Source organism: Puma concolor, chromosome F2 (assembly GCF_028749965.1).
Source record: "Puma concolor isolate L17-30 chromosome F2, mPumCon1.1.hap2, whole genome shotgun sequence".
In the NCBI taxonomy this organism is placed as follows: domain Eukaryota; kingdom Metazoa; phylum Chordata; class Mammalia; order Carnivora; family Felidae; genus Puma; species Puma concolor.
This window is the reverse complement of record NC_141684.1, coordinates 58,975,493-58,999,794: the sequence shown is the minus strand read 5'-3', so window position 1 is coordinate 58,999,794 and position 24,302 is coordinate 58,975,493. Positions and strand designations below refer to the sequence as shown.

At 35.4% G+C, this 24,302-nt stretch overlaps 1 protein-coding gene across 3 annotated transcripts in view; it reads left to right on the top strand.

The window, feature by feature from the left end:
- The window catches only part of HNF4G (hepatocyte nuclear factor 4 gamma), a 128,609-nt gene that overhangs the window by 91,274 nt on the left and 13,033 nt on the right, over positions 1 to 24,302 (top strand). For 2 of the 3 annotated variants that reach the window (XM_086696002.1, XM_086696003.1), the window contains exons 3-6: positions 11,242 to 11,413; positions 17,174 to 17,268; positions 20,101 to 20,207; positions 21,764 to 21,919. In XM_086696002.1, the coding sequence (XP_086552128.1) occupies positions 11,268 to 11,413; positions 17,174 to 17,268; positions 20,101 to 20,207; positions 21,764 to 21,919 (504 nt within the window). In that variant the 5' untranslated portion in view covers positions 11,242 to 11,267. Of the gene's footprint in view, positions 1 to 8,129; positions 8,338 to 11,241; positions 11,414 to 17,173; positions 17,269 to 20,100; positions 20,208 to 21,763; positions 21,920 to 24,302 lie in introns of those variants that run through there. The other variant, XM_025922691.2, reaches the window with a different exon arrangement.

The window sequence follows — 24,302 nt, the reverse complement described above, 5'->3', positions numbered from 1 at the left end:
CAAAGTTAATTATTTGCATCTTTATTTTATTCATATATTCAGTAAGTATTTGGAGAGTGTTCGCCATGTGGCAGACAATATTCTAGGCCCTGGAGATACAGTAATGAATAAAGAATATAAGGTCTATGCCTTCAGGAACTTTTAGACTTTGTGGCACATGGGAATCACCTACAAATTGCTTAAAAGACTGACACCTGATTCCACTCCCAGACATTCTAATTAAATTAGAATATGATGCAACTCGGGCCTTGAGGTCTTTAAAACTTTTCCAGATGATTCTAATTTTCAGCAGATTTTGTGAATCACTAGCCTAATGTATAGGTTAAATATTAAACAATTACAAATTACTTACTTGAGAGTGATAGTAACTTGTGTTAACTTTGAAACTTAACACATTGGGGCGCCTGGGTGGGCAGTCGGTTAAGCGTCCGACTTCAGCCAGGTCACCATCTCGCGGTCCGTGAGTTCGAGCCCCGCGTCGGGCCCTGGGCTGATGGCTCAGAGCCTGGAGCCTGTTTCCGATTCTGTGTCTCCCTCTCTCTCTGCCCCTCCCCCGTTCATGCTCTGTCTCTCTCTGTCCCAAAAATAAATAAACGTTGAAAAAAGAAAAAAAGAAACTTAACACATTGCCAAAAGCCACGACCTTACCTACGATGTGTAGTTCAAGTTAAGTTAATATTTGTTTGCTATTAATATCACTTTAATTTTGTTCTGTATTTTTATTCTAAAAGAAACATTTCATTATGGTATTTTCAAAAAAACAATTGCTTTTTTCAAAAAGAAATCTATATAAAAGGAAGTGAAATATTTAACATTTCAAATGAGTCAATCATATACCTACCTTTACTAAATGGAGATGCAAATGTTGTTTAGTTTTATCTACATAAAATATCACATTGATATGTTGTTTTTCCATGTAGATAAAAAAAGCTTTAAGGAGGAAGGTTGAGTTCTTGACTCTATGACTGTGGGGATAGTCTGTTACTACATCTTTTACATGAAGAAACAGTAACTCTTATGTGTGTATGTGTGTATGGGTGGGTGGACTGATAGATTTGGCTCCCAGATGCTAAAGTTTATGATCACAATACATTTGTTCAAAATGTTCAAATCTAACTGTGCAGTCAGCATACTAAAACTGCTGCTATTTTTATTTAACATTATACCTCTTCAGAACATATTTGAAATAGGTACTGGCCCAAACTGATAACTTCCTTCCCTTCATTTTGCATAATGCAGCAACTTTGGTATCAGAATGCCACCACAATCTTAAATATTCTGACCAACTTTGCTGAGTTTGCAGTGGCAACAATGATAATACCCATTGTAAAAAGGAAATGCAGAAGTAGTGACTATCGAATCCTAACGTTCCTTATACCCTGGCTTTTTTTATTTTCCTTGCCAGTATAATCTATATTCCAGTTAATAATTTAGTACTAATCAGCTCCTTATCTTTTGAAAAGGAGAGTCTGTTTTGAATCACAAGGCAACTGACCTTGAGGCTAGGTTTAATATATGCAGATTTCTCCTATCACCTCTACGCTGTTACTCAGAGTGTTTTCTTGGTTACATTTAGGTCTCAGATGTGCAGTGCTCCTTTGTCTATCCTAACAGTAACTGATTTCATTCTAATACAGCTTCCACTCTTCTTTAGTTGGGGTTTTACATTTATTTGTGTAACTACTTTTAAATCATAAGCTGATGTTTTAGTGAGAAAATATGAACAGTTGAGAGAATAGAGGAAAAAATATGAATAGTTGAGGTAATTGCTAATATTATAAAGAGTAGCAACATATTTTTAACCTAAGTCAGCTATTTCATAAGGTGTTGTGTATCTTTGTGCAATGTATTTAGATTTTACTATCAAATGGCATCTTTTAGTAGTGATGTGAGCTATTTTCATTGATCAGATACAAGGTGGATCTAAAATAAGGATTTACAATTGTTTCCTTAGGCTACAGTCATGAATTAGAAAGCAGCAGAAATTTGGGGTGCCTGGGTGGCTCAGTTGGTTAAGCGTCCGACTTCAGCTCAGGTCATGATCTTCCGGGTTCAGGTCATGATCACATGGTTATGAGTTCAAGCCCTGCATTGGGTTCTGTGCTGACAGCTCAGAGCCTGGAGCCTGCTTTGGATTCTGTCTCCCTCTCTCTCTCTCTCTGCCCTTCCCCTGCTCATGTTCTGTCTCTCTCTCACTCTCAAAAATAAATAAAACATTTTTTAAAAAGCAACAGAAATTGAGCCATGGATACTTAAAGAGAGATTTATAAAAATATGTAAACAAAATCTATAGAAGTTCAGTTTAAATTTTAAAATTTTTTGGCAATTTTAAGATAGAAGTGTGCTTCAAAAATAATAATAATAGGCATTTTTTAATGTTGGGAGTGGCTTTGATTAAATGAGTTATTTGCATGGTCGTCAGCTAGATCTAAGAAGAAAGAAAAAAAACAAGGCCAAAAAAGACAAAAAGCTTTTGTTTATATAAAAATGGTATATAATCTGGACTTTAAGAGAGGATTTATGAAGCTCTTTGAAAACAGAATCCCATCATTACAGTGAATTCCAAACTTCTTTCTTTGCATGTCGGTGATAACAGCTTGCTTTGAAGATTCAAATGTCTATTTTGTTTGTTTTAATTTTTTAACGCTTGTTTTTTGTCACTAAAGTAGAGAGAAGACACAAAATTTCTATTTCAAAAGAGCAATCAGAGGTCAAGACAGTGGCAGCAAGGAAAATAATGATTTTTTTTTAATGAAGTGATTTTTGAGATGTGAAAAGTAGCTTAATAAGTCATTTTCCTGGGCAGATCCTCCATTTAATAATAGTGTCCTTCCATTGAAAACCACACTGAGCTGATGTGGATGGTTATTCACATTTGTGATCGCATTTGTGTAATCTTCCTACTTGAAAAGGTGGAATATGGAAACAAGAGGGACTACTAATGTGCTTTGGGGATTAATATAGTATTTTTGGTAATGAAAAGTAACCTCAAAGAAATATGATCACAGAACAAATTTTATTAACTCTGACTTTAAAATAAACTGTTTTAATATTGGTATTAACATCCCAAATTATTCTCATGAAGATTGTTTTATGGAATGTAAACTAGAACAGAGGCGAATAAAAATCAAAATCATTTTCATGAAAATTCTTTTATGAAAATAACCTTGATTTTTATTAACTGTGTTCTAGTTTAAATCATGCTATGAAGGGATGATTAAATCAAATATGAAGTATAGAACAATTTAACAGGCTTAATAGTCTTCCAGATAAGATAGAAATGTTTCTACTAGTATCTTGAGTCAATAGTGAATTGAGTTGATGTCTTCTTCTTTTTTTTTTTTAATATGAAATTTATTGTCAAACTGGTTTCCATGTAACACCCAGTGCTCATCCCAACAGGTGCCCTCCTCAATGCCTATCACCCATCCACCCCTCCCTCCCACCCCCCATCAACCCTCAGTTTATTCTCAGTTTTTAAGAGTCTTTTATGGTTTGGCTCCCTCCCTCTCTCTTTTTTTTTTTTTCCTTCCCCTGCCCCATGGTCTTCTGTTAAGTTTCTCAGGATCCACATAAGAGTGAAAACATATGGTATCTGTCTTTCTCTGTGTGACTTATTTCACTTAGCATAACACTCCTTTAAACGCCCTGTAGTTTTCATCTCGTTATGTTGCTCTAAAGAAATTTAAATACCATATTTCATATGTCAGTTTAGAAAACCATTGCTAAGAGAGAAACCTTTCTCAAGAACATTAGTTGTGCTTTTTAAAATCGACCTTTTAGCTACAAGTAATATTCTCTTTCCGTCTGGGGTATTTGCCTTGACTAGGACTAAGAAGGTCCATCTTTGCCTACAAACCATGATATCGCACTAAAGAACAGTAACATTTTGCTCAGCTTATAGAACGTTACTACAAAGTGACCTCTGTTAAGAGAGATTTTCAGTAGGTCATAGTTTACCATATATATTTATATTTTTAGGCCTAGATTAAGTTAATATATTTCTACTTTAGAAAATGTATGCTACTTACTCTAAATTACTGCCTTAGGAATTAGCATGAATATTTGATGTTTTCCCCAATTAAACCTTTAAAAGTAAGCTTGAAAGTACTCATAAATTTATGCTGAATATAGGGTTACTAAACCCATTTATGTAGGATAATTGTTTCTATGCCACCTAGACATAAAATTAATATAGTTTTTTAATAACGATTTAAGCTTTTAATCTAATGTAGCCTTAATGAATGTTACCCATAAGAAGGGCTTGGGGAAACAAGAATGAAAGACTCCCTGTATGATGTCCATTTGTCTTTTTCCTGAAAATAAATGAATTTTAATGTGAAAATATACAAATACCATAACTGTTTTATGTATCTAAAGTTTATACAATTAAATTATGTTTTATTTTGTTCAATTATGCCATGGATGTGTTTCCAAAAATCACATTTACTGAATTATGAAAATTCCACAATCACTATTGAGTGGAAAACACAAAAAATACTAAAGAATGTGATACTTGCTTAGATTGTGATGCATAATTAAAAGTCTAAAAGTAACCAAGACTAAATGTTTCTCTGTGACACTTTCTTCTTTTTCTTTTTTTTTCTTTTCTTTCTCATCCATCTGATTGTCCTTCCCTGTTCTTCTTAAGCAAATAAAAATATTCTGAATTTAGCCTAATTAATTTTAGAAGTAGAGAAAAGGGATTGGTCATAAGGAGGAATAGAAATTACTTAACAAGTTATCTCATGTTAAAGTCAATACGACAAAAACTTTAATCTCCATTTAGCCAACTCCCTGAGTTAACTCAGGTTTTCAACTTCCTTTGTGGAACACACTAATTAGTTTCTAGGATGGGCTAACTTCCTTAAGTAGTAGACACTTTTTTGTTTGTTTTAATAGCATTGTTTTATCTTACATTTTTCTAATTGCTAATAAGGTTGATCTTTTTCCCATGATGTAGTTTAGATTTTTTTCATAAATCTGTTTTATTTTATTTTACTAAGAACACTTAACATGAGATCTACTCTTTTAACAAATTGTTAAGTGTACAATGTTATTGACAGTCGCAATGTTGTACAGCAGATTATCTATAGTTTATTCATCTTGCTTAGCTGGAATTTTATACTCTTTTATTATCAACTCCCCATTTCTCCCTTCCCTGGTCCCTGGCAACCACCATTCATTTTTTTAAATCTATGAGTTTGACTCTAGATTTCTTATATTAGTGTAATCATGTAGTCCCTGCCTTTCTGTGACTGGTTTATTTTACCTAGCATAATGTTCTTAAGGTGTATCCTTGGTGTAGTATGCATCAATACTTTTTTATTCCTTTTTGAGGCTGAATGGTATTTTATTGTATAGCATACTTTCTTTATCCATCCATCCAGTAATGGACATTTCTATTGTCTCCACCTTGGCTGTTGTGAAGAGTGTTGCAATGTTCCCTGACCATCTCTCCAACTATATATAGTTATCAAAGGTCAACTGTATTTGTTACATAGCATGGTTATATCATTTATGCTTATTATTTCATCATGCTTTAGTTAAACATTGCATAATCTGATGAAACGTGAGTATTAAAAAGAGATTTTTTTCCCCAATAAAAACCTAGGGAAATACTTTGGAAGTGGATAAAAGCAAGTTGATTAAAACATATAAAATATTTTGAAAAAGTATAAAATTCTAAAAGGCTTCTGCACTTAGTGTTTACATATAGCTTTGACTTTTTTCCTCCATTAAGACAAAAACTAGACATCAAAGACAGTGTATGAGATTTATACAAACAAAAAATTAATAAAGAATCACAAGCAGTGGGTTCTTATTCAGACAAAAACTCTTGGTTTTCCAACAAAACACTAGCAATTTAGGGGAGCTTGGGTGGCTCAGTCGGTTAAGTGTACAAGTCTTGATTTTGGCTCAGGTCATGATCTTATGACCTCACATTATCTCCACTGACAGCTCACAGCCTGCTTAGGATTCTTTCTCTCTGCCCCTCCCCTGTTCGCACGCTCTTTCTCTCTCTCTGAAAATAAATAAACATTTTAAAAATGTAAAAATGTGTTGAAAAGAGCAATTTACATATTCAAGTCAAATATGCTATTAAGTATGGATAGCCATTTTCACAATTCTGTTTTAATTATTTTATTTGCCATCCAGTTACCAATCCTCGCATTGAAGAAAAGAAGACTTCTGTACTTTGTGATTTCTTTGAGAATAACAAAACAAAAAAAGCAAACAAAAAAAAAAAAAACCTAAAGAGAGTCTGTCCTTTACTAGACTGAGGCTGACTGGACTTTGTGGGTGTTTCCACATCTGAATATCATTAGGAAGACAAACTGCCTATTTGAGGAGATATGCTTGCTATTTGAATCTGCTATATTTTCTGGAAATTCTCAAGTTTTTACTCTATAAAATGAAGAAAATGATTTACAATAACATGGATGAGAAACAGGTTTCATCTTGAAAGCTAGCTCTGATTAATTGCTAGTGACTACTTGAGGATCTGTGCTGAGATGAATGTGTAGCTCCTTTCCCCTTTGAGGAAATAGCACTGATCCAATAGCGACGGCACCCCTAGGCACAAGATGGAGTAGAACAATAAATTATGATAGTATTGTTTTCCTGAGCTGTAGTCACATTTCTTTTAGTGATTTGAATCTTATATATGAATAACTCTCTACCTTTTTCTTTTCTTCTTTTCCTTCTGTCGGTACACTTTCACGGGTGACATTCCTCATCGTTGTTTAGTTACTACATAGATGGGAAAGATGGTGGGCTATGCACAGTTCACTGCTTTGGTTGACACAGGAAACATGTCTGTGTTACTTCACCACAAGTGGGAACTGCCTCATGAGAATGAAAACCACGGGATTCGCTTGCTGTCCACTTCTCCAAAAACTGAATAACTACCAATAGCTCTTACTAAAGAGACTCAGTCACTTAAATGTATCCCTCAGATATCATCCTCACAATTAAGAGTGCTACAGAATATGAAGGCAAGTAGACAATTCCAGTGATTGCTGTTTGATTTAATGAATTTGGTTGCTAACGTGACTCTGTTGTTTTCATCAACAAATGCTTCACATAGTTTCGAGTTTAAGAGGCCAGCCTTCCCAGAGGAAAAGATAATAATTTTTAAGATGCAATATTCACAAGGTTTATTGTATTAAGAAATTGAATAAGAAATACTACTTTGCAGGAATCTTTAACAAATGTAGGAAATGACATTCTGTGTTTATAATGTAAATGTGGCTGGAATTCTTTCTTGGAAGATAAAATCAATAGACGTATTCTCAGAAGTAAAATATAATCATTGGCTAGGATCTTCTAAATGTTCCCTGAATTCTAAATGCTCCTTGTCACATGTGCTTGCAAAAGTTATAGTGTGCCATGTGGATGCTAGATATTAGAAGGTGGATGATGGGAATGTGTAGACGCACACGTTAAGGATAGGTTTATTTCCGTGTAAGGCTTAGAATGTAATAGCTGTCAGAAGTCAGAAGAAATGATACCTTAATCATGTAGCTCTTAGTCACAGAATGCCCACAATATACTAGCAACTTTACTAGTTCTGTCCTTGGGCAGTTTACAAACATTCAAAGGACACAGATTCATAAGTAGATAGTTAAGGAGGATATGTTAAACCATATTAGGGTAATGCCCAGGCTGCTACTGAGCATATCATAAATCCCTGTCACTTCAAATTACAACATAAACACAGTTGGCTCTATTGTACAGTAAAAAAATTTGAAATTAAGAGCTTATGTTAAGTGTTAACTTATAGTCTTGACACAGTAAAGTCCCATCTTTTAGAATCCGTGGTATGTGATTTCAGCCCCTTACCTGGGATAAATCCTGTTATAAATTGTTGAAGACTGAGAGATTCTCTTTTCTATTTTTAACTACTTAATGACATCATTTATTGTCTACTGGGAATCAATTTAGGAAATCATGTTAGTCCACTAAGCACTTCAGATAAGGTGATTCCACGAAGCATTCCAAGATTATCACAAGGAATTGCTTTCGTGTGCCATAAAAGAGAAAGAAATGAGCAGAATATGGCCTGCTGAGGAGTTTACAGTTTTACAGCTCCTCCCACGGCAGTGCATAAGTCACTCAGTTACAGTTAACTTTGGATTATCACTCACAGATTGAAAGCCCAACAGCCATCACACACGCTGGCCTGTGGCGCCACTTGTATGTGTGTTCCTAAGTCAATGATGAGGGTATCGGAACCAATACTGGACATGGATATGGCAAATTACAGTGAAGTTTTGGACCCAACGTATACAACCTTGGAGTTTGAAACTATGCAGATTCTATATAATTCAAACGGTGAGTTCTCATCTGCTTGTAGATCTAGAGAAAAGTAGGTATAACGGGAGGGTTAAAAGTGAGCTACCGCTCAGGAGGTAGCTCTGAGTTTTATTGCTGAAGAATTCGGAGCTTGTTTTTTAAGACCACAGATCTGAGCTTTTGCATTTCATCACAAAATTTAAATTAAGAATGCTATGGCCATTTTATGTGGAGGCTTTTAAAGAGTCAAGCTATGTGTAATAAAGTGACCTCAGAATTCTGTCATGGGCCTGTCAGAGTAAAAAGAACAGTTTCAGCATTACTTTATTTACTGTAAATCACAGCAGTAGGTAATATTGGCAGATTGGCTGTGAAGTACATTTTCTATGCAGTATTTAAAATGACATACGGAAGGCGGGAGGCTTTACTGGCTGCCTCCCCCTGTCATTTCAGTTCTCAGTGACTACTGATGAGAAACTACATTTAAAATGACTATCAAGTGTTAACACCGAACACAATATGAAAGGAAATAAAGGCTTATATTATAACCTTACTACTTGACAGGCTAATGTTTAGCCTCACAGAGCCCTTGGTATTTATCTACTGTAACATTTTAACTTTAAAGAAGGCATGAATTGTCTAGAGTTCGCGGATTTGAATAATAAATACAACAATTTACTGTTGACTTTGTATTTAGACTTTAACTCAAGTAAAAATCTTGTCCAAGATTAGCTGTAATTGTTAGAACTACTAAAATCCGGTGATTATGTATACTTTGAAAGGGGTGTGTGTGTGTGTGTGTGTGTGTGTGTGTGTGTGTGTACTTCAGGATTGAGAATGTATCTTGTACTCAGGATATGGTAATGTTCTGCTATGCTCCTCAAGTTTACAACTGCTATTCTTGCTATATTTAAATAAACAATAGTTTATTAGTGGGAAATTTTTTTTTAAACCACCAGAAAAGGAATTCTGAAATTTTAGCACAAAGAGAATTAAAAAGAACATGTAATCTTAGGTTCAAATCTTAGGAAGTCACTATTTTTCTTCCTTATGTTTAGATTTGATTAGAGACATTTAATAATGGGTTTGTCAGATTAATCATGATTTTTTTTTAAAAGACTATAGATTACTAAATAGTAAGGGCAGGTTTACCCTAAATATTTAACACTACTGACTTTTCCAAGTGTTGTCTATGTTGTTTGTTTTAGAATAATGTTGTTAACAATATATTAAGTATAGCATTAAACTGGAAACAAGAGTTGAATTTTTTCCTACTTCCAAAAGCTTCCTAGAATATAATCAATCCTGATACTTCTAGCTGCCATATTCCTAATGGCTCTTTTATTTATGTTACCAAAAGAAAAGTTCCTAGATTTAAACTCTGTAATGCCACATGATTAACCCTTAAACCTATTCCCATTGAGGTTTTTCTTAACTTGGTGAAATTATATATGGTAATGTCTTTCTACTCAAAAGTATCAGTAAGTAGAATATATGTATTTTCACAGAATATAATCGGATGTCACAACCTTTAATTTTACCTTTTGTTATATTCAAAATATAATGAGCTGTTACTATGTTGATATTTTCATACAATTTTATGTTGGTTTATTAAGAAATACTTAAATGAAAACACTTATGTGGAGGTTTTTAAGTCTTTTCCTTCAAAACTATGCATTAAATGTTCACTTTACACCAGGCACAGTTCTGAGCTGGAAGACGGGGGTGTGTGCCTACAACAGATCTGCATTCTCTAACATCATGAAGTTTATATTCTGTAGTTAAAGAGGGGCGATAAATGAACAGACCCATACGTAATATAGTTTTAAAAAATGAAGCAGCTATTTAAAAAAATAAGCATGGTTCTAGATTCTACTTGAAGGGCAGATTAGAGCTAACTCTTTTAGATGGGTGTTCAGAGACTATTTCACAGAAAAGTGTGAGATTGGAGCAGCTCACAGACATCCTTGGGGAAGAACGTTTCTTGGCGGCAGAAGGAACAGCAAATGTAAAGACTGAGATGGGAACAGACTTCAAGGGAGTAAAAAAGGCAACATTGTTGGAGAACAGCGAACAGGATGAAAAGTAGTACCAAGGAATGGGATCAGAGAGGTAGGAGGGGGCTTTACCATGCAGGGCTTTACATGATGTATAAACTTTATTCTGTTTCTGAGGGTTCGGTGCAGAAGGCTAATAGGAGGCAAATTTCTCATTCCAAGAGCACTTTCGGGTAATAAACAGTAGAGGAGGGAGCAAGGGTGGAAATAGAAAAATTAGATAAGAGGCTATTATTGCAGTAATCCAAGTGAAGGATGATAGTCGATCGCTTACGACTTGCCTTGGTGAAAGGACGAAAAGTTGTGGATTTGATATGTGTTCCAAACACGGACTTACTATTAGATTGGATACGAACAATGAAGGAGAGAATCCAATGAAGACTACCATGTCATTGATCCCAAGTACTGGGTACCATTAACTGACATAAGGAAGACTGAAAAAGAACAAGTTCAGGGGAAAAATAAAGAGTTCTCTTTTTGATACATTAATTTGCAATTCCTATTAAACTTCAAAGTGAAGTTGTTAAGTAGGTATTTGGGCATTTCAGACTGATACTCACAGAAGGCATCAAGGCTAGAGATAAAATCTGGGGATTTTTCATCATACACATATTTGACATCATGTGACTGGATGAGCTTTCCTTGGGAAAGAGTATATTTGGGGGGACTGAGACCTCTGGTATCCCAAAGCTTAATGTGCAGAAATATGAGAAGGGAAACTGGAATGGAGACTGGCAGAAGTGGTCAGCAGTTAAAAGGACACCCCTGGTGCACTCCAAGAAGCCAAGGAATGGACTATTTTGAGCCTGTGAATCATTAGTAGGGTAATTTAAACAAAGAAATACTTAGTATTAACTTGAAGGCTACTCTGCTTTTTCTTCAACAGAGAGCTCTGCTCCAGAGACAACAAGTATGAATACCACAGACAATGGTGTCAACTGTCTATGTGCTATATGTGGGGACAGAGCGACAGGAAAGCATTATGGAGCATCAAGCTGTGATGGGTGCAAGGGCTTCTTCAGACGCAGCATACGCAAGAGTCACGTTTATTCCTGCAGGTACTTGAGATGCTCCCTTTAAGAAAGTTATCTTTAGAGGCGTTTCAAAATGGTGTGCAAGAAGTAAGGGAAGCAGATGAGTCCTTTCATATTTCTGTAACTCTACAAACAAAATCTGTAAGCTACATTAAGAGTAATATGTGGGGGCACCTGAGTGGCTCAGTTGTTAAGCTTCTGACTCTTGATTTCACCGTCATGATCTCATGGTTCATGAATTCCAGCCCTGCATTGGGATCTCTGCTGTCATCACAGAGCCAGCCTCAGATCCTCTGTCTCCCTCTCTCTGCCCCTCCCCCATTCATGCACGTGCATGCTCCCATGCTCTCTCTCTCCCACAAAAATAAATGAACATTAAAAAAAAAAGAATCCTTGGGGCGCCTGGGTGACTCAGTTGGTTAAGCGTCCGACTTCGGCTCAGGTCATGATCTCGTGGTCCGTGAGTTCGAGCTCCGTGTCAGGCTCTGTGCTGACAGCTCGGAGCCTGGAGCCTGCTTCGGATTCTGCGTCTCCCTCTGTCTCTGCCCCTCCCCTGCTCCTACTCTGTCTCTCTCTCTTTCTGTCTCAAAATAAACAAAACATTAAAAAAAATTTTTTTTAAGAATTCATTAAGAGGATATGTGGGTGCCTATGCAGGATGCATTCCTACAGCGTGGATTTTTTTTATGAAACATTTTAGACACAAATGTATTAAAAAAACCCACATACTTACCACCCAACCTAGATCAATATAGTTGAAGCATCTAGTGAACCCACCTCCCCTATCACTTTCTCTTTCTTTCCTCTCTCCCAGAGGTGACTACTGTCTGAAATTTGGTGTTTGGCTTTTCTTTGTGTTTCTTTATTGTTTTACCACATGTTCACGTACCAATAGACATATTTAAATCTATATTTAAATGGATTCCCAATCTGTGTATTTTTCTGCGTAATAATTTTATTTTCAACATCTCACAGCCTGAGTCTTTTAAAACAAAATTACAAAAGCGCAGATGATTTTGGTAGTTTGTTGATGTCAGTGAATGAAATTAAATTTTCAGTCCCAAAATTTTAAATATATTTGTCATGCCACAATTTTGCCATTGAATTTAATGTTTTGTCTAAAACATATTTAACTGTACTGTGTATGTCACATATTTCTAGTAGGCCTTTAAAAAAATAATATCTAGTTAACATCATAGTACAAGTTAGGGTTAGATGTTCCACCTTGAGTGTTCAGAATGACAGTTCTTTTTTTTTTTTTAATGTTTATTATTTATTCTTGAGAGAGAAAGAGGGAGCACAAACTGGGGAGGGGTGGCGAGAGAGAAAGGGAGACACAGACTCTGAAGCAAGCTCCAGGCTCTGAGCTGTCAGCACAGAGCCTAATGTGGGGCTCAAACCCACAAACTGTGAGGTCATGACCTGGGCTGACGTCGGCCGTGGTTAACCCACTAAGCCATGCATGCACCCCAAGAATGACAGTTCTTGAGTGCAGATTAGGTCTCTTAAATGTGAACTATTAAAGAATGGCTGATGGTAAGAGAAAAATATCAATGCTTGCTCTGTTGATGAAAAGCTTGTATAGAAAAGCTATGTTACTTTAGGAAAAATTAGACCTTTAGGAAAAAATTAACTCTCTCACAATATGGTGCAACCTGATTTCTAGGGATCTGGAAAAAGTTAATAACTCTCTGAATAGCCAACTAGTATCCTCCCGTAATTTTTCCAGGAGGGCTTAAAGTTGGTTTAAAAAATGTGAATACCCTACTTTAAAATCTTCTTGATAAACAAAAATGTATACATAGTTAGATGACTCTTGCTTTTATATATTTAAAACTCTAGAGGTAAAAAGTAGACCAAGTAAATTTCCTTCGTTAAAATGTTTTCCTCTGATTACATTAAATATTGAGTGCTTTTACAAAATTAACAGCTAAAATAAATACAAAATTACACGTATTGTAATCAAAATTACAATATATTTTGAGTCATGTGTTCTGTTAAAGGTGTAATACATACATATGAAAAATGGTGTGATCCAACAGACTTGTAGGAATCAAAGAACATCAGCACCACGGGCTTCCAAGATTCCCTCCCTTATTGGACGGGAAAAGTGAGAAAGGAGTGTTCCCGTAGCAACTTTTGGAATTTAAAAAAATATTCCCACCACATATAGAGTTTAACTCCTCACACCTTCCCAACATGAGTATTGCTGCCAACTTAGCCTTCTTTACATATTTTGGCATTAAGCAAATGCTATGATTTTCCATTTGGAAAATAGTTATTATTATAATGATGAAAGTGTAGGACCATGAAGGTTTCTTAAGCTCAGATTTTGCTGGTCTCAAATTTATCCATTTCCTCAGATGTGAAAATTTCATTTCCACTCTTAACTCTTCCTTACATTAAAGTTGGGCTTTCCCTCCCAAAGCACTTTGTTTTTGTTTTGTTTTGTATATATATATGGGTGTGTGTGTGTGTGTGTGTGTGTGTGTGTGTGTATAAATGTTTATTTATTTTGAGAGAGAGAGAGTGTGTGAACGAGGGAGGGGCAGAGACAGAAAAACAGAATCTGAAGCAGGATCCAGGCTCTGAGCTGTCAGCACAGAGCCCAACGCGGGGCTCATGCTTACAAACTGCAAGATCATGACCTGAGCCGAAGTCAGAGGCTTAACTGACTGAGCCACCCAGGCACCCCTGTTTTGTTTTGTTTTTTAATTAGGCTCCACGTCCAGCATGGAGCCCAATATGGGCTTGAACTCACAACCCTGAGGTCAAGACTTGAGGTAGATCAAGAATCAGATGCTTAACCGACTGAACCATTCAGGCACTCCCCCCCTCCCAAAGCACTTTAAATTACTGTTTCAATACTTCTCACATTATGGTTGTTTTGGGTTTTTTTTTTTTAATTTTTTGTTTTGTTTTATTATGGCTGTTTGCAAATTTGTATGTATACTCTGTTAGACTCTAGTTTCCCTGAATAGAGGAGACAGGTAATATTCCTTTTTTTAAACTCTCTACACCAGAATCTTGTACAGGTGTTTAATAAAAATGTTTATTCAATTTTTTCACTAATGTTAATTGGGTGTGTTTTCCTCTTGTATTTATTGCTAATCCAGTTCCCTCTCCTGAAGCCTCCTCAGCCATGCATTCCCAAGTGAACAATTCTTTTCTTCTCACTCTGAAAATATCTCTCTTCTGACTCAATTCATTTATAGTAGGCTTTATATTCATTCGGTTTAAAGTAGCTACCCATCATTTTCAGAAGCAATATCTTCTTTTATTGATCACAAAATAGTTCTTTTATTCCCATCATTAATAATCAGCCACAAATAATCAGTAATATACCAATACATGTGGGCAATTTTATGATAGAATTTTGTTATTATTTTATCATTTTGTTATTATTATTAGAAAACGTTATTTTACTATATGATTGATATTTGCCCCAAAGCCTTAAAAATACCTTCTCACAACAACTTTTTACTGCAGCTCCTTCCTATTGGACAACTGTAAATTAATTTGGGAATGTTAAATAATATCCCCAAGTCCTACCAAGAGCGAATGGTGGGTGCACATGGGTGGTTCAGTCGGTTGAGCGTCCGACTCTGGGTTCAGCTCAGGTCATGATCTCACTGTTTGTGAGTTCGAGCCCTGGGTCGGTCTCTATGCTGACAGCACAGAGCCTGCTTGGGATTCTCTCTCCCTCTTTCTCTGTTCCTCTTCCACTCACTATCTCTGTCTCTCTCTCAAAATAAATAAATAAACTTAAAGAAAAAAAAAGAGAGTGAATGATGGACCTGAGAATCAAGCTCACATCTAATTCCAGAGACTGTATTTTTCTCTTTTTTTCAAGTGTACAACACAGTTTTGAGTATGTTCCCAGAGTTGTGTAACCATCACTTCAACCAACTTAGAACACTTTTTTTTTGTCACCATGCAAAGAGACGATATACCCTTCAGCAGTCACACCGCCCCCCCCATTTCCCTAACTCCCTCCTCTCCAATGATAGGCAACTACTAATCCACTTTCTATTTGTATAGATTTGCCTTTTCTGGACATTTGATCTAAATTAAATTACAGACACACCTCACTGTATTGTGCTACACAGATATTGTGTTTTTTACAAATCGAAGGTTTGTGGCAACCCTGTGTTGAGTAAGTCTGTTGGCACCATTTTCCCAACTTTGTGTCTGTGTGTCGCATTTGGGTAATTCCTCACAATATTTCAAACTTTTTCATGATTATTACATTTGTTATGGTGATCAGTGATTACAACTCATTGAAAGTTCAGATAATGCTTAGCAGCGTTTATCAATAAAGTATTTTTTTTTTAGGTTTATTTATTTGAGAGGAAGAGAGAGTGCGAGTGGGAGAAGGGCAGAGAGAGAGGGAAAGAGAGAGTCCCAACCAGGCTCCACACTGTCAGTGCAGAGCCTGATGCGGGGCTCAATCTCACGGATCATGAGATCACAACCTTGGCTGAAATCAAGAGTCAGTCGCCTAACCGACTGAGCCACCGAGGCGCCTCAGCAATAAAGTATTGTTAATTAAGGTACTACATCGCTATTTTAGACAAGGCTGTGGCACACTTTACAGACTACAGTATAGTGTAAACATAACTCTTATATGCACTGGGAAAGCAAGAAATTTCATTTGACTCACTTTATTATGATACTTGCTTTATTGTGGTGGTATGAAACAGTAGTCTGTCTCAGGTATGCCTGGGTGTAATATGTAGCCTTTGTGTCTGACTTCTTTCTCTTAGCATAGTGTTTTCAAAGTTCATCTGTGTTGTAACATACATCAGTCTTCCATTCCTGTTTATTGCCAAACAATAATAGGTATCGTGTCTGTGTACCACATTTTATTGATCTGTTCATCGGCTGATGGGCATTTGGTCTGTCCCTGCACTTTGGCTATTATGAATAATGGTGGTGTGGACATTTATGTACAAGTTTTTGTGTGAACATATGCTTTCATTCTTTTGTGTATATACCCAGGAGTGTAATTGCTGGGTCATAGAGTAACTCTAACGTTTAACTTTTCTCAAAAAACTACCCAACTTTCTTCCCAAGCAGCTCCATCATTTTATATTACAAAAAGCAATGTATTAAAAAAAAAAAGCAAAGTATGAGGGCTCCAGTTTTCCCCACATCTTCATCAACACTTGTTATTGTCTGTTTTTTCGTTTTTTTCCCCCTGATTATAGCCATTTTAGTGAGTGTGAGGTAGTACCCAATTATACAGAGACTACGCTCAATGCTGTGCCTCTGGTTATGTAACTGAACAGTTAGAGCAATTTCAATTGCATGTGAGGCACATTTAAAATTAATAGGAAAATATTTAAAGAGAGCAAAGCATGAAAGGAGCAGAGGAATGAAGTCCTGATATATTCTCCATTACACTGAAACCATTTAGTAATAAGCAATTAGAATTCACATGTCAAAGATTTTTAAACCAGATTTGGCTTTCATGACTCATGATTGAAGTGGTAATGTATACTGGGGAGAAGTGAGATATCATTCGGTTTTATTTTACTGTAAAGACTGCATGAGAGGTGAGGCCTTTATTTCCACATTTTATTGATCTATTCATCAGCTGATGGGCATTTCCATGCACATGCTGATCACTGACTGGAAATGTCGCAGGTAATTGTTCTTATACATTCTTCCTTTTGGGCCACACTTGACCATACTTATTCAAGTTTTATTTATCTGTTTATTTGTGTGTTTTTTGAATAAATAAATAGTTGCAAGCTAATCTTTCTTTGTTTGATGTTATAGGTTCAGTCGGCAATGTGTTGTTGACAAGGACAAAAGGAATCAATGTAGATATTGTCGATTAAGAAAGTGTTTTAGAGCAGGAATGAAAAAAGAAGGTAATAATATATAGTATAATAATGACAATTATTTAAGCAAAAGCGTTAAAAAATATACATCTTCATTTAATCACAATAACCTTTTCACTTGTGTTCTGAATTGCCTAAATGAAGAATCTATAATTCCTTGAGTGTAAGAATTTACCCAAGAACACTGACACCTAGTCTCTGATGACTGTCTGATTCTAGAAACTATTATCTCTATTACTGTCTTATCCCTGGAAACAAAATTATCATCTAAATAATATTCCAATACCACGTTCCAAAGATAATGTCAAAATTGATTAATAGGTTGAAGTTACAAATGTATTTTTAAACACATATTTATTGTCAATAGCAACTGAATATATTCATTTCATCAACATTGACTAAACATGAGCTTTTTGCTCATTCATTTGTTTATTTAAGAAATATTTATTGAGCACTTCTTTCTAAAAATTGTTCATGGCATTAAGGCTGCAGCGGTGAACATAACAGAAAAAAAGAGTCCTTCCTCTCAGGGAGCTTACATTCTACTGAGGAACAGAGACAATGGAGTAGATACTCTATTTTAGTGTGCATTAATTGCATTTCAAACATAGTAAATAATCTGATTATACTATCCTACATTCTAAATATGGTTATTTATTTTTTATGTTTATTTATTTATTTCGAGAAGAGAGAGACAGCGAGAGCAAGCACAAATGGGGGAGTGGCAGAGGGAGAGGGAAAGAGAGAGAATCCCCAAGCAGCCTCCCTTAGCATAGAGCCCGACATGGGTCTTGAACTCGCCAACTGTGAGATAGACTTGAGCAGAGATCAAGAGTCCAGTGCTTAACCGACTGAGCCATCCAGGCACGCCCCCTAAATATGGTTAATTCAGAAACAAATCTGGGGGATTTGTTGGGATGAGCCTCTGCAAGATTTTGTGCTTATTCAGTTTTGTCACAGGCTTATGCCTATCATAGACAAAGAAATATTTTTCAGAACTATTTTACAAACCATAAAAATTAAATCCGGTTAATACACTACAGAAGTATACCTATCTTGAACATAACTCATTTTTTCTTTGTCACAATATTTTAAAGAGACAAAAAATTCCATTAGTTTCATTCAGACTGCTAATCTCAAAAAAAAAAGGCAAAATAAAGTGTACAGAACTAAGGGAGAAGCACTTTGTCATTACAAAATGACTTATCTCTAATGGCATATTCAGTAGTTTATGGGATTAATTATATACTCTGTCAGTCAACTTCACCTATTTCTACATGAACCCCAGCATTACTCCTACAAAAGTATAAGCAAGTCTCCATCCTGTATTTCCTTTAAGAGTGTACAGGTTTTGAAATAAAATTACTTTCAAAAATAGTTAAATCATGTCTTCTATTGCTCATAGAATAATGCCTTGTTGTTTTTTTTTTTTTCCTAAATAGACTAGGAAGTAGCTTTTGGGTTTCAAAGTAGATATATTTCTCTTATTTACAGTAATAGCATAATATCAAAGTTAGTTAGATGGAAACATATATAAACATGGTTTTATGTCAAAAATGATAGCAGTAAGAAGATTACAAATGTTCAGAATTTCTTTTGGCATGTTTCCAAGGGTTGATCATGTAAATGAAATTCATAAAATCATAGCTTACATTTTAATTTTTTATCTCCACATATGCATTTCCACATGAGTCAGTCTGGGCTACAAATCAATGACAATTTCTGTGGGAGAAAAAAAGGAGTAAGCTACCAGTAAATATGATTTTAAAATAAAATATTAATGATTCACTCCAACTTAAACACTGCTCACTCTTAAAGGCAAAAGTCCAGTATATTCTCTTCCAAATTAATGAGTTGGTGGTTAATAGTACGTTTGGGTAGATAGTAGATTTTGGCATAGGAACTGATGAATCTCTTTAGTATTAAGGAGAATAATTGCATAAAAAATTCTAATAGTTTAATGTCTTAGCTCTCCAGCAATACAAAGTAGCATATTGATCTAAAAAGATTTAAGGACTATAGGCCTTGTTCTTGTTCTTTTTGGTTAACAGAAGATAAATTTATCTCCTAAGTTTTAAACACTAACTTTGATATTTGACTTGTATTTTTCTTTGTATGACACGTATACAAGGTAATACTCCCTTCTTCACTCTTGCTTATGTTTAAAATGTAGTTTTCAATAAGGAATTTGGCTCTCTCTTAGAAGCTTTTTGTATAATACTTAAGAAGTCTTCATCTTTCCAAAATGCTGATGTTCAAAACCTCATTCTTCTCGGGAGAGACCCCTTGCTGCAATTTTTGCTTTATTAATGTTAGTAAACTGTCCCAAGGACATGGTTTCACAAGAGATTATAAGACTGCAAGCTTAAATTCACCTTCACTAAATAAATTTAATTTCCATTTTGGCTAGTGTTTAAGGAAAAAAAAACGAATATGAAGTTTCAAAATCTATGACTCATATCTTCTAACAGTGGATACACTCTCTGACTTGGTCAATCTTATGGCGATACTCTTCATCTACTTATCTTATGGTTTTATTAACTTTGAGAGAATGGAAAGTCATCCTGTTATACAGCGTGGCTGAACTGGCTGACCCAACACTTTGTGACACGCATGCAACCATGAGGTTTCAAAAGGCAGTATTTTATGAGCTCTATTGACAGGCCTGGCTTTCTACTTTTTTAAAAGCAGTACAGAATGAAACATATTTTCAGTCATACTTCCCCCTCTGTCTTAACCCCTTCCCCGGTCTTTAAGAAATATCCATTTTTACTTTTTATTACTATGTTTTAATCTTTAAACTTATGTCCTGACGCGGACTGAAGAGAACTGACCAGTGAATACTGTGATTTTCTTCCCTAGCTGTGCAAAATGAACGTGATCGAATAAGCACCAGAAGGAGCACATTTGATGGCAGCAACATCCCCTCCATTAACACACTGGCACAGGCAGAAATTCGGTCTCGCCAGGTATGCAATGCACACCGGTACTCAATCCTGTTTAAAAGAATCAAATGTCTGTTTAGGCATAATTCTAAAATAATCTACGTTCCTTTACATGTGCTCACTACTTAAATCAGTTGCAGTTTTACTTTGAAAGTATTAGGTGGACTGTTGACTTAATTTTGACTTTCCCTGGACAACTTCCTGTTTTTAAACAGAAAAAAAACAAAAACCGAAATGCATTTCAGTGCACTATTGTTTAATAAAAGTTAGCTTATGAGGTTGATTTAAAATTCTGAATGAGGAGCACAGTGTTCTGGGGGCACTGTCTTGTTTCACTGATTACATCTGTAAAATTGGTTACTATGGCTTTTTGGGAGTTTGGTTGAGACCTATCATCAGAGCTTGCTTCCTTGAAAATGGTTTCTGGACTCAAGAACTCATCTTGGCATCAGCTTTGGAAACAAGTATTTAAGAGAAGAGCCAGAATTCAGAAGCCAATGGAGAAAGAGTTTATTATTTTAAACTTCTAGAATGAGAATATCAGTTCCAAAGTTTAAAAAATGTCTGTCATTAGTTATATACATAAAAATAAATCGTTTAAAATTAAGATGAAGAAACCTTTTGAAGACAGTTTATTTTGGCATTGCTGCATTAGAAAAGTTAATGGTATTTTTCTATTGTAAAGCAAATTATGAAATAGCTAACTATTAATCAGGTCCTATAACGAGTCAGTGCAACTACTTTCGTTTTTAATAGCATGAGAGTAGTATGATGAAGCTAACATCACCATTATCATCAGTATTTGAAGATTACTTGATAGTCGTATAGAGCATTTATGAAATGGTTTAAAGGGAAGCTGTGAGGAAATAAACATACACATAGAAAGACATGTATACCACGCAGACACATATTCAAAAATTAAGTTTATAAGGACTTTTAGAAAGAGATTTTCTTTAGTAGAAAAGCATTTTGAAGCCACTTATATTTTATATAGTTCAAAATTATATATAGTTTGAAAATTTTTTCATTCCATGTTAAGCTTTTCAATGTTGCTGAGTCAAAAGTTGGTTTCTTAATTTTATGTTGATGGGCTTTTATTTACTGCAGTTCTGGCTTCTCGTCTAAATCTTTTCTCCTCAGTTTGGTAAACTGTATCCACTGGAAACGTTTTCTTCGGATATTTTTAAAAGTTAAAGGTGGGCTTTCTTAGTGGAAATATCATTTTTTAATTAAAAATAAAATCGCAGAGTGTATTTCAGGTGAATACTGCATATCTTCCTGTATAGTCATTTTGAATTAGGAAACTCCCTGAAAGTTGAGTAACTTATTTTATGGGTTTGCCAGTAAAAGAAGGTAGTGCTCCCAGAGCCATGGAACTGTGCAGTGAATGTTTTCAATTTAACTTGTACTGGTTGGTATTTTTTTTTTCTCAATTTTAAAATGTTTCATATATTTCAAGATACTGTGGCAATGATAGTGTCCACTTCAAAGGGGTTTACTTATTGGAATCATAGAAAAAAGAGAAATGGTACTCAGGTGTTATTTGAAATGATAAATTAATGTAATCTTCTTAATGCCAGATCTCAATCTCAAGCCCTGGAGCAAGCACTGACATAAATGTTAAGAAAATTGCAAGTATCAGTGATGTCTGCGAATCTATGAAGCAGCAGCTCTTAGTCTTGGTGGAATGGGCTAAATATATCCCCGCCTTCTGTGAGTTACCGCTGGATGACCAGGTATAAGTTAAAGATTTTACGAATGCTTTCAGAAATGATTTTTGAACTTTGCCCAGTTTATGTGTTTTTTAAATTATATTTAAAATAGGTTTACCATAGTTGACAAGTTAAATTATCTTGTGAGGGAAAGATTGGCTTTCTTGTCCAGTCACCTTGTTCTATTAAGAGGCACAACTGTTTAACTTCTGTGTTAGGGGTCTTGCAAATTTATTAATTGGGTGAAGTTGAGGAAGACACTGATCTTCCCTCTTGGAGTTGAAAAAGCTTAAGTGAAGAAGAAAAACAGGATAGCAAGTAACTGCCATTGTGAGACAAATGTCTGGGAGGGAAAAGGTATACTCTCGTGTCTTGGTGTATCTTGGAAGGCGCCATATAAAATTCCATGGAAATACCAGGCCACTCCTAGACAGAAACCTCACAGGTTGTGTTGGTGTCTTGGTAGGAACTCTATGCAATTAACATAAAATTTTGCCTTTCATTTTGTCAATTCTATCCTAGCATTTACTGTATAAAAATATGGGTTCGGCAAAAACATCTCTAGAATCATGCTCTGAAGTCTACAGATTTCAATAGTATTTCAGACACAACAAACTTTTCCTAATACATATATTTTGGTATTTTGTCATATATACATTAAGACATTTTAATGAATAGTTAAGAATTTTAATTTCCTAGTCTGTGAAAATTAGATTATTAGCTTCAGATTCATTTTTAATGCCTCCATTTAAATAGTTTCTAATATTTTGTAGATGCATATAATTTGAAAATTTTTAATTCCCCACACTGAGTAAACCATGATATGTGTTATGCCCAGTGTATAGTTTTACACCCTCTGGCCATGTTCTTTATCACTGATATACAAAAACAAACAATTAAAGGGAAAGGTGCATATTGATTGTTTAAAAATCAGAGAAGGGCAAAATATTTATACAACCAGAACAAAAAGTGATCATAGGAAGTCAGAAGTTATATTTCTAGGACAGGTGAAATCCTGGTGACCAAAAGATAAAAAAATAAAAAAGTACTATGAATTCTGAAATCATTCTTAAAATGTTCTGTAACTGCCTTCCTGGTATGAGTCATGGTTATTGACATGTCATAAAGATAGCTAAGCTCAGAAGGTTATTTCAGAGTGAATAGTGCTAAATTGCTAAAACATACGTGTCTCACCCCAAGCCATATAAGTAGGTTACGTTATTTATCAGTTTTATATTTTTATTATCACTCCTCTTTAAAAGTTGCTGACTTATGTGTGAAGGCAATGATTTAAAAATTGGAAAATTAAAATCTAGTAACCTGTCAAAAATGGTTTTTATTTGCTAAATGACGCTTGAATACTAACAATATAACATTACTAGCCTTGGACGGGCAAATGTCCAGTGTGGTTAAGGCATTAGAGAAGTAGCTTTCAGTTGCATTAAATATTACATTATTTTATTGAATCCCCTCAGGACCTCTGACATAAATGTTATTATCTCCACTTAACAATTTTTAAAACTGATCCTAGATCAGTTAAATTCACTCAGAAAATTCATCAAACGAATATTTATTGGGACTACAGTTCCATTTTAGGTTCTGTGACGATCTGGCAGTAAAAATACAGACTCATCATGATTCTCATAAAGTCTGCACTCTATTTGGGAGAGACAGACAATAAAAAAGATACAGATTATGAGTAAGTTAATTCTAGGTGGGGATAAGTTCTATAAAATGGAATGGGGGGAGTTGTAGAATGACTGTGTTGGAATGGCAAGACATACTTTAAATTGGGGATCAGTGACTTTTCCTGAGACCTGAATGACAAGGGACCCAAACATACCAACATCTGAGGACAAGACATTCCAGGGATAGGAACAGCATGTTCAAAGGCTCTGAGGCAAGTTGAAATAATGAGTGCAGAGAAAAGAGAACAAGAGAACAAGGGATATCATAAGCTGAGATCAGAGAAGGGGGGGGGAAGGAGCGGGGGAGGACAAACCATTGTGCTGTTACCTGGGAGGCCATTGTTAACGACCTTGGGTTTTATTGTAAAGGCAATTAGAAACCAGTGAGGAGTTTTCAGGAGAGGGATGATAGTAAGTGACTATTGTTTCACAAAAGTTATCTGGGAAGCTCCGTCAAGAAGGATTTAGGATGGAGGAACCAGAAGGGAAGCAAGAATCAACTTATTAGCTCTGTGGAGCGCATTGTGGCAGGCAAGATGGCAAAGGCTCGGGCTGGGGTGGTAGCTATGGAGAAGCAGTACCCGGATTTGCTGTACAACTAGAAAGGAATCAAAATGGGCTTTGGATTCTGACGTGAACAAGCATTTTGGATGAGCAGACCAGTTAATAAGATGATGAAGATATTGGAGAAACATTACTTTGATGTTTTATATTTGGAA